Source organism: Glycine max, chromosome 17, assembly GCF_000004515.6.
Source record: "Glycine max cultivar Williams 82 chromosome 17, Glycine_max_v4.0, whole genome shotgun sequence".
In the NCBI taxonomy this organism is placed as follows: domain Eukaryota; kingdom Viridiplantae; phylum Streptophyta; class Magnoliopsida; order Fabales; family Fabaceae; genus Glycine; species Glycine max.
This window is the reverse complement of record NC_038253.2, coordinates 32,404,856-32,416,413: the sequence shown is the minus strand read 5'-3', so window position 1 is coordinate 32,416,413 and position 11,558 is coordinate 32,404,856. Positions and strand designations below refer to the sequence as shown.

At 31.2% G+C, this 11,558-nt stretch overlaps 1 protein-coding gene across 1 annotated transcript; it reads left to right on the top strand.

Moving 5' to 3' along the window:
* The first annotated feature begins 965 nt into the window (after positions 1-965).
* Positions 966-11,122, top strand: LOC102670154 (probable ADP-ribosylation factor GTPase-activating protein AGD14). Its single transcript, XM_014769474.2, has 15 exons — positions 966-1,045; positions 1,174-1,289; positions 4,194-4,255; positions 4,678-4,765; positions 4,858-4,919; positions 5,334-5,430; positions 5,524-5,889; positions 6,637-7,287; positions 7,670-7,831; positions 8,011-8,166; positions 8,253-8,360; positions 8,453-8,536; positions 9,535-9,676; positions 9,759-9,795; positions 10,671-11,122. The coding sequence occupies exons 2-15, from the start codon at positions 1,191-1,193 to the stop codon at positions 10,807-10,809; spliced, it is 2,253 nt and encodes a 750-aa protein (XP_014624960.1). The 5' UTR covers positions 966-1,045; positions 1,174-1,190; the 3' UTR covers positions 10,810-11,122.
* Positions 11,123-11,558: the final 436 nt, after the last annotated feature.

The window sequence follows — 11,558 nt, the reverse complement described above, 5'->3', positions numbered from 1 at the left end:
CAACCTTACTCTCAAGTTATGTAAGACTATTATGTTTAGCAAACTTCTCCTTTCTAGTATTATTTTAGGATTATAGTCTATACAAATATTTAACACAAGTTGATACATGAAATCAAAATCACTAGTTAAGTTGGAGCAACACCGTGTTAGTTGATTTGTACTTGGTGGCAATACATTAATATAATTTAGGTATGAATTTATTTTTATTTAAATAATTGAATTACATTTTATTTTAATTCAAGTATTCCTTTTTCATTTTATTTAATATGTACTATCTCAATGGATTGAAAAGTATTAAACAAAACTGACAAGTAGATAGAATATTACTCGTACAGACTATATATCCAATCTAGTATACTTGTTAGTTGTTAGTATTATTTTATATTCATATACTTTGCAGTTCTTATATACTACTATTTAACAAAATTTTGAAGAAATATATATTATATTTCTTTAATTCTTTTAAAATAATTTATTTTTTATGAATAATAGAAATTTTTATTATTTGAAATAGATATTTTTATTGATTTCCCTTATCTTTATTGTTAGAAATTAGAAAATTTTATTTTATGTGTAAAACCGTAAATATTGGTGTGTAAGACATTATTTGTTAAAAGTTAGATATTTTAATAATCATAAAAAGAATATTAGCCATCTTTAATAGATTTTAGACCCGTCCATGAACTTACGTACCATCCATTAAGAGATGAAGTATTACAGGCTATATATACCATCCATTAATTTATAATAATAAATGGACAAGATTTTGCAAAAATGACCATGTCTTGTTTCTGCCTAAATAGAATAAAATATATATAAACAAGAGAAGTTAATTACCAAAAAGAGAATTACGTTCATTGGTCAAAATAGGTAAAGAGAAGTTGGTGTTACCATTATTCTCGGTAATCTTCCCTCCTTGGCTTCAACATCTAAATTTTCTCTTGCACATCTTTGTCCCTAACTTGTCAAAGCTCTTGCGAATCTTGTATTGACATCAATTTTCATTGCCGTGAAACCTTGCTTTTTCTCTCTCGGATAGAAGCAGGTTCATTTTCTTATGTTCCCATTAAAATGAATTTCATTTTGTAGGCTATAACAGTAAGGTGCTTATCATTTTGTTATATGGTAATTTCGAAAAATTTACGTACTGCATGGGTGTTCTTTGTGGTTAAGGTTCCAAGCAATTGAAAATGGGCAATCGGAAGACAGAAGAGGAAAGGATTGAAAGAGTAATTCGGAGTCTTTTAAAACTTCCCGAAAATAGAAGATGCATCAACTGCAATCTTTTGGTATAAAATTATTCTTTTATAATATTCTTTTATCAATTCCTTATTAGAAGGTTTATAACATTCGTGCACTCTTTCAATCAATGGAGAGCTAGATCTCCTTAATATTCTTTTGCAATATCTAGCACTTGAACTCATCATAAGGAAAAATGACTATTAATTGATTGCTCTCTGACCAATTTTTGTTTTTAACATAAAAGCAAAATGTATTACTGCAGCTCAACATGCAAATCATCATATTGAAGTGTAAATTTTAATTTTGAGGGGTAACTCAACAATGCAAGCTAGGGACGATCATTTTGTTTTGTTTTCTGAATTTTATTTTTTTTTATATAAAGAAGCTGCTAGTTGTTAAATATAGATAATGATGATTGTTTATTAATTATGATATATTCATATGACACTTATAGTGGAAAAGATGACATTATATCAATTAAGGTGATTTGAATATGTGCAAAGAAAATCACTAGCTAGAAGCATAGTGAAAATAGTAAATTGCATTATTTTTAAATTTGTTCAAAGGGATAAAGAGGAACATAAAAGAATAATAAAGAAAATTGTTAGAAGGAATCTATTGATTTTGTTATTGTTATTGTAGTGAAATAAATAGAAATTATCCCATGAGTGTAACTCACACATGTTGAGTTTATGGAAGATGATTTGAATTTGACTCCGCAGAATACACTCTTTGGGAGGGATAATAAATTTTAAATGTGACTATCCAAATTGATGATTAGTCCCATAGTTAACTTAAAGGATCAAAGTCTTATAGGAATACCTCAGGGACCAAAGACCCTAATTACCGTGGTTGAAAAAAATAAAAAATAAAACAGAGATTGGGAAGAAAACAACAAAACATTATTATTATGGACTAAGGACTAAATATTGTTTGTACTTATAGATGACCTGCCAATTAAGGACCAACTAGTAGGAATCCAACTCTAAGAACCGTCATTGGCTTCTTAAAGTAATTTAATTTGCTTAATGGTTAGAGGTTGGAATAACCATAGCATGCTTCTAAAGATAGACACATGGTATCCTCAAATTCAATTCCTTTTGAATTTTCCTTAGGTCTGTTTCTCCTTCTGCTTAAGAGATACAGTCAAAGATAATCAGAGTGATTGTATATACACAAATAAAATTTGTATTTGCAAATATGTTTTGTTTTCTGTTTTATCATTGTTGTTACTTTGATGGTTGTTGAAGTCTATCTTGTAAGGAAGATTGCAAGAAGTTCACAAGGGAAAATCACGTACAACATAAAGAGTAACATGCAAAGAGAAGAATATACTAGAAAAGTTAAAGGTGAATACCGCACCAAATAGAACTAATATATCAGTGCCTTTAATTCAAAGAAGGAGAAAGATAATGCAAAAGAGGATCTCCTCATTTTCTTTTATTTTTTTTGAATAAAGGATTTCCTTATTTAGTTACAAGAAATGAATATAAAAAAATATTAATTTTTTTGTACATTCTTTTTTTTTGGTACATAGAAAAAATAATAAATTTGATTTCTTCAAAATGTTTTATTTTTGAGTTCTTCAAACCAGTCCTAAAGAAACTTTGTCAAGGAATAAAAAAAATTAAATTTTTTATATTAAAGGAATGCATTAGAAATCATGGGAAATGTCTTGTTTCACAAAAAAATTCTACTTTTAATTCCTTAAGTTAAAATTTTCCTTTATTTTTAATAATTTAATATGATTAAATTTATATGAGAATTTGAAAGAGAGTAGTAGATAATGTGGACAGCACTTAAAAGTTAAATAATCTAATAAAATATTAAACCAAATGAGAATATTTTCTTTATTATTGTTATAAATTAATATTAAAAAGGAAAAATAAAGTAAGATTGCAGTACAATTTATTTAGTACAAACTAAAAATTGCAAATTACTGTTTTTTTTTCTTTAGAAAATTATCTCAATATTGAAGGGAGTTGGGAGACAAAAATAGGATACAAGGGATGATGACCAAAATTCTGAATCAAATGAATAAAAGTAGAAAAAAAAAAATCCTCCCATCCTTATTATTTCGTCTCTAACTAAACTCATTGTACATGGAAACATAATTTGAGGAGGGTTTTCGTAAAGTTATTAGAGAGTTTTCTTATCAGGGGTCGTGATGGGGTGATTTGAAAGAGGTCCAATTTTGGTGATGGAACTCGTTCTTAGGCATGATTCATTTATTGTTGTTGGCATTCAGGGGGCACACTTATTCGGTGTTGATAGCTGGTCCATTATTCTGAAACGTGTTTAGTGTAGCATGCAACATCATTTATGTTTCCTAAGCTTCTCTGTTTTTGGTAGGGGACTGGTGGTTGAAATTCTAGAATGGTTATTATTCTGGTGGGTGATTGTAGTTATCATCAACTTTAGGGGTTTTCTTTTATGACAGTATTGGTACCCGTCTTTGGTCTCCCCATGAGCCTTGGTTATATTTTATTTATATTGTCATATAAATATCTTGTAACAGTGGCTTACATGAGGGATGCTAGGTGATGCCTGATTTTCATTTGTATATAGGTAGGTTTGGGTACCTTTGTGTCCTACACATAAATATATCTTATTTTGCTGATTAAAAAAAATATAGATTGTGAAGGTCAGGCTTGTTAACAGTTAATTTTCTTTTTTTTTTTTGCTTTTTTTTTTCAATTTGTGTTTTTAATCCAACCACTATAAAATATTCTAGGGTCAGTATCTTTTTCTCATACTTTCACATTACACCGGTTCTCTCAAGGATTCATGTGCTTAACATTTTGAATAAGAATTTTTCATTAATTTGAAAAGTATAATTTGTGTTAAACTGTATTGCTTACTAGATTATATCTCTCAGTTTCCATGTGCTTAAAACAATATATAAATATGACAATATATCTAACATAACATTGCCTATTCCCATGAATCAGGGACCACAATATGTGTGTACAACTTTCTCGACTTTTGTCTGCACAAATTGCAGTGGAATACAGTAAGCATAGAAATCATTTTCCTTTTGTTTTTTTTTCGTTGAGCTTTATAAATGATTGAATTTTGTTTTAAGTCTTGAATACATTTTTATGTTATTTTGAGTTTCCAATATATTTGAATTTTTGTTTTGAGTTCCTCTCGTCAGTTTAGTGATCATGTATTATCTTACAAATTCATCTTTTCAATTGTGATGATGTCACTCATCATTTAGTAGACGAAAGAAACTTAAAACAAAAATTTTAATATATTAAGACTTAAAACAATGAAAAAATTTATTAAAAACACATAACAAAATTCTGTCATTTATTAAAGACCTTAAACATATTTAAGCCAATTTTAATTATATATTATTTGATATTTATATTTTCATCATTGTTCATAGTCATTTTTATGTACTTAATTTCCATGTTTTATGAATTACAGCCGAGAGTTTACACATAGAGTAAAATCTGTGTCAATGGCTAAATTTTCTCCAGAAGAAGTCACTGCTCTTCAAGCAGGTGGCAATGAGGTATGCATCGTCATGTTACTTTTTTGCTCAAATTTCAAGCCATTAGTAATTTGGTAATAAACGTCTAATAACATTTGTTCCTGTCCATGCAGAGGGCAAAGCAGATTTATTTTAAAGAATGGAATCCTCTGCGCCATTCTCACCCCGAATCCGGGTAATTTTGCATCTCTGTAAGTCATTGAGGATTGTAAAAATAAACTGAAAAGAGCTTATATCAAAGTCATTAGCCTAACTAAATTCTTCCAAACACCCCTTATATATGAACACTCTCATTTGCTAAGACTGAATCAGTACTTAATTATGCTATTTATCCACACATGACCTTATAGTAATATTTCAAGGAAAAAACTTGAGATATAATTCTTTATTTGCTTTTGGTATTGATTTTCAATCAGAACAAGCATTTCACCTTGGTTATATTGACGTTTAATGCAAACCTTTATTACGTGAATTTCCGAAGTGAAACTCTAATTTGATTAAAACCAACGCCAAAAACACTTAAGGAAGTATATATAAGTGTTGTCCTAGTTTATATAGAATCTCTTCTAATTCAAATCTTTGCTTTCAGTAATATACACAAACTTCGAGATTTCATTAAGCACGTATATGTGGAAAGAAGATATTCTGGTGAAAATTGTGGTAGCAGTCTTCCTAGAATTAAAATGGTAACTTTTATATAGTCTTCTACATCTTTTATCATGACTTTACCAATAAAATGATGACAGAAAATGAGTTCATTTTGGTGTGTTTTTATATAGAGTGAGAAGGAGGAGTCTTATGCAAGTAAGAAAAGTAGTTCATTTCGTTTTGAAATCATAAGTCCTCATTCATGCCCTGGTGCTAGTAGTGATGACAAGAATCTCAGATTTTTATATGATGAAAGCAGAAGTCCTAGATATACGCAAAAGTATTCTAGGAATGCCGGCCTGACCAAAAGTCCTATAAAAATTGAAGTTGTTGATGACAGGTTCCGAGACAAAGAACATAGAAATCGCAGGCTATCAAACATAGAATCAAAGTTAAAACAAATTTCAATTGATGATCAGAAGAATGTAGACAAATCACAACTTCCTGTTGCACGTCCTTCGGGAGAAATATTAAGGGAGAAAGCTTCATCTCTACAAGTATGTGAACCTCCTCAAGCTCAAATCATCTAGTTACCACTATCAAATTCTTCTGGATAGTTTGTTTTCTCATCAACTTTTATCTTATTCAGAGATACTTCCCTTGTTATTTCCTTCTCAGGCTTGAAAGTACAAATGTGTTACATTCTTTGTCAAGCATGTAGTCATAGTCATAACCCCTATTTTTGAGCTTTGCGCTGCCCTTATATTAAAAATTTCATCAAAGGAATATCTATCGGAAGGAAATAACAGAAAAACTAATTCTTCTACTAAGGGCGAGTTTGGACAAACTTCTGAAAAAACACTTACAGGAGAAAAAAATAAAGGAAAAACGAATAAAACTTTTTCTAAGTTAAAATCAACTTATCTAGCTATTAACTTTTGACAAGCTCTTTGATCTAATTTCTTGAAAAGTAGAAGTGTATAAATTGGTTTTAGCTTACGAAAAATGTTTGATTCATTTTATTTTCTTATTTTTCTCCTACAGGTAATTTCTGATAGTTTATCCCTACTGGCCCTAAGCCTATCATGCATAATTTGGTGTTGTGTATGCATTCCTCTCAAACGATTTTTTTCTTAATGTACTTTTGCAGGATGTTGAAATAGGTTTTCTTTGTTTTAATTTTTGGAAAGAAAAGAACACTTTATTCTTGTTTGTCATACCTGTCTCAGAGAGTTGAGCAATTGCACTTTTATAGTTATGGATTACCACTTGAACTGAATCTTTGATAAATTTTAATTGAAAAGGTCTCACATTCTGGTGGCAAGGGTTCTGTTGAGGAAAATCCATCTGAACAAAAAAATAATAATCCAGAAAGGTCCATTAATTTGAGTACTAAGTCTCAGCCTACTAATTCTGTTGCTGGAGGAGGACCAGAATCACCACCACATATAACACAATCAAATGAAAATAACTGGGCCATATTTGGAGCTTCAACAGAAAACAAGGATCCTAAATCTCCAAACACAAATACCTCAAAACCTTCTACAACAAATGCAGCATCTGAAGCAGCAACACCTGCTAAAAATCCTCTAGATCTTTTACTTTTCGAATTGTCAGGTCCTGTGACTCCAGTTACCGGTGAGATGTCACAAGCCGCAAGTGGTACTAATAATGATCCAACAACTACAACAGTAGATAATGCAAATATTTGGGACTTTCCACCTACTTCAGTAGGGAAGACAGGTCCATCCCCCAACAATACTAGTGTTTGGTCATCCACATTAACCCCAGCCACTGAGTCAGCACAACCTTCTAATGAAGTTCTTCCTCATTCTGAAGTTTCACATGCACATAAACCTTCAAGCATGCATTATCTTCCGTCCGTATCATCAGGTTGTAGTAAAACCACACCACTAATAAATTCACCAGTCAAAGATGTAGCCTCAAATAACCAGGTGAGACATGCAGCATGGCTTTCTTCATATAAAGAATTGAAATGTCAATATTACTGTCATTTTCATTGGTAAAATGCAGTGCATACCATTGTTTATAACGGGGAAGTAACATTACCAATAGAGTTTTCTAAATTTATATATTGAAATATTTAGAGAAATGTCAATATTACTGTAAATTTCATTTGGTAAAATGTAGTGCATACCATTGTTTATAACAGGGAAGTAACATTACCAATAGAGTTTTCTAAATTTACATATTGAAATATTTAGAAGAAGCAAATGCCAACATTGTCTTGGTAATTGAGACTTGAGAGCCTTAATTTCATATCTTCATATTTACTTATTACTTACTCATCTTGTTCTTTAATTTGATTACACACAGCCATCGGTAGCTCCTAGCACAAATGACTCTTTATGGGCTCTTACTGAACAATCTCCTCAAACTACCTCAAGCATGCAATGTCTTCCTCCTGTGCCGGCAGGTTGTAGTTCAACCACACAACCAAAAAATTCACAAGTCAAAGATGTATCTTCAAATAATCATGTGAGATACGCACCATGGCTTTCTAGATATAAAGTATTGAAATCTACCAACTTTTTTCTAAAAATCTAGAGCATACCATTGCTTCATCCTATATATTGAAATTTAGAGCCTTAATTTCATTTCATCTTCTCTACTTACATAGTTACTCTCATCTTGTTCTTTAATTTGATAACAAACAGCTACCAGTTGCTCCTAGTACAAATAACTCTTCATGGGGTTTTACTGAACTATCTTCTCAAGCTACCTCAAAACCTACTCAAGAAACCAAACCTGATGCTGGCTCCCAGCTCAGTAAAGTGGAAACCAGGTCTAGTGGAAGAATGGAACTTCCAGAGGTAACACATGTAGCCTTTGTTATTAGTTTTTTTCTTTTAAGAAGAAAGAACCTTAATGCACAATTGAATAAATAAATTCTCTGCAGGACCTTTTCACATCAAGCTACTTATCTGGCCCTGCATCACTTGCAGGTTGGCAGAATGTTCAACCTTATGGCATGGGATATGGCATGCAGTATTATCAAAATGCAGCGGTACCATTCTATGCAACTCATTACTAACTTTGTCTCTTCTCTTGGTTTAGATATGGATTGGTAATTTAATTGATATGGTGTTTCATTTACAGCCTCCCTCAGCCCTTCCAAATGCACCGAAGTACTCAAACCCCTTTGATGTAACTGATGGGAGAAGTTTAATGCATGTCTCATCGGTATGTACAGCATTAAACTGATTTTAAGTAGTAAATTTTGTTGTAGTTCAATTGTAGACTGTTCTGGTTATCTTAGTTATTTTAGCTTGTTTCTGCAATTAAGCCTGAAGCTTCTGATGCAATTCGCTGAGTGAGTAATAAATAACTCAAGTTAGCAAATGAGAACAGTTTTTATGTAATTCAGAGCCATTCAGATGAAATAGTCTAATAATTTAACTTCATATCAAGTCCAGCCAAGACTCAATCTATGTCCCATCTTAATATATCCTTTTGAAGGAGTATAAGTAATTAACAAGATTCACCACTTAGGAGCATTTTTCCTGAATTTTGTGCATCTACGTTAATGAACATGGAGGATCCATTAATAACAATCAGTTCAGTTGTCTACATTCTTCAAGTAGAAACTCAATAAGAATGGCTTACTTTAAGGCATGGAATATAAAAAGGTTTTATGTGAACAGTTTTTTAATTGTATTTGTATTCAAGAATCTGATACAAGTAGGCCAAAACTTGTTGATAATATTGATTGTTTGAGTATACATTGAACACATTGTTAAAAGCTGTTAGATTTCGGTATTAATTGATGACTAATTTCAGATTATAGTACCTTCCATTAATTGAGCAAATAATGTTTGTTACACTGAATATCTTGTGAAACAAGTTTATTTTTCTAATAATGTCCTTGACAGACATCCTGAGGTTAGAGTCATTTCAACTTTGATGCTACATTGATACTTCCTACCATATGCTACTTTTATTTTATTTTTCTTGGAAAATGTCTTATCATCTAATCTTGTGCTCTCAACCTCTTGTTTTCTTCAATAAAATTTGCCCCAAACAACCTCATTGGCATGTATAGTTTATCATATGAAGTATAAGTTTTCATCACATTCTCCTTCTGCAGAGTTATCAGGCTTTGTTCTTTAAATTAACACTTTTGAATGATGCCAATAAACTGTTTTAACCTTCAATATTGGTGGTATTTTGTCTATATATAGCTTCCTACTATGGAATCTTCGCACGGTGTACCTCCTCCGGCTGTATCACCCAGAACAGGATTAATGCATGCTTCATCAAGCCTTGGGTCTTTAGGGACAATGGTATCTCAGTCCCCATGTTATGCATCTCCAGTTCCCCTGGGTATTTATTTCCCTTGTTATCTTCCATTTCCTTTGAAGATTTTTTTTTCTTGTCATGGTTAATTTTTGTTCACTCTTCTCAGCTGAGTACCAAGTTAATAATAAGGAGCAACCCACAAGGTAAATCATATTCTTGGTATTATTTTGGATTCCTTATAGTGTAGTCACTGGATTATAAGCCATTAAGCATGTCACCAAGCTTGATTCTCTTAATTTAAAATAATAGGGATGTATTTCATATTATTAGAATATAATGTTAATGCATCAACAGTGTAAAATGATTTTACATTGTCATCCAAACATAAATCACCATTTAAATTATTTTAAGATAATTATTTTAAAAGTTAACAAACTTACCATACAAGGTGAGTTATAATTGGATGATTCTGTAAAACTTTTTATGCATAACTCTTTTTCTCTTAGAATAGATTTACCTAAAAAGGGATATAAAGAAGAAAAAAAAAAGTCAATTTAATTTAAGGAAACAATAGTCTCTCTTTAAAATTGAATATCAATATACATAAAAGAATAATTTTGTGAAGCAAGACACAACTGGTTCCATTTCTCATATGCCCTGTAGCTCGGGTTAATAACTTATCCTTACTACTAAAATCTTTTCCAAAAACAAATAAATCAATAAAATAAGAGGAAGATAACTCCCAGTACACCTGCACCTCATTAATGGAAGGAGTATTTATGGTGGGTTGTTGAAAAAGCTGGATGCAATTTTACAAAATTAAATTCCAATGAAATTGTTAGGAATTATTACTTGTGGATTTTGGTGATTAAAAAGAATATAGGGTGCGTGGTGAGTTGTTCTCTGAAGACTTTATGCATTTCTCATGAACACATATTCCATCCATATGTTTATGCAGTCAAATACTCTGTATTTTGCTGCATATGTTTATTATTTGAGATTTCACAGCATTAGATGATATTCTAAGCTGAAAATGTTAATCCTGTTGTAATTGTAATTGCTTTCGAATGTTTGGTAGACCACGAAGAGCTGGCAGCCTCCACAGTGAGTTATCTGCTTTTGGATCTCTAGACCCCATTCAGCAGTATAATAGGGAACTCATGACCTCCAAAACTGCAAATTCTTTTTCCAATACAAGAGGAAACCCATTTGACTAGTTTAAACAATTTGCAAACTTTTGCAATCTTATGCTTATGTCGACGGTGAAAATTGGAAAATGGCTAAGATCCTGTCATTCCTGTGCCTATTGAGTTAGTTTCCTTTGTAAATTGTAATGTAAATATAAAGCATATATATTCCCTAGTGCATGCAGAAAACCTTACTCACAGATGAATATCACAGTGCTGCTAACTAACTGATTTAATCATACAATGCAGACCTACATGGTCGTTAACTGTATTTATTGGAATTACATGTAAAGTTTTACAATTCTTGTATATAACAATACAAGCCAAGTATTTTCTTTGCTCATCATAGGTAATTAAGAACTTGGGGGTGGAAAACAAAATGATCTCTTTAATTTGCTATAGTTGTTGCCATAGAGTATATACCTTAGTAATGTTGATTTGATTCCAAATATCATGGTGAATGTTGTTACTGGTATTAACACGTTCAACTATATTTAGCATGTGCTCTGACATTCATATTTTAAGAACATATAGCTTGCTGCTAACATCTTTGAATAACAAAGCTATCCACCTTAGGTTGGATAACATGAAAGAGGTGTAATGTTAATATACTCTAGTCAATGATGTTTCCTGTACAATGTTTTCAATAGTGAAGGTACGTACTGCAATTAATGTCTCTCTGTTAGCCAGTAAAAGATACATTTGTGACAGAAAACAATATAAAATTGTCAATAGTTCTTGCATACATAGCTATATGACAAGCATAACAATTTTAGATT

What these genes read in the sequence shown, in the direction of transcription:
- LOC102670154 (XM_014769474.2), top strand. Translation starts at nt 1,191, where the DNA reads ATGGGCAATCGGAAGACAGAAGAGGAAAGGATTGAAAGAGTAATTCGG. An exon ending in GTCTTCCTAGAATTAAAATG is followed by an intron (nt 5,431 to 5,523) that starts GTAACTTTTATA and finishes GTTTTTATATAG; the next exon opens with AGTGAGAAGGAGGAGTCTTA. An exon ending in AGAAAGCTTCATCTCTACAA is followed by an intron (nt 5,890 to 6,636) that starts GTATGTGAACCT and finishes TTAATTGAAAAG; the next exon opens with GTCTCACATTCTGGTGGCAA.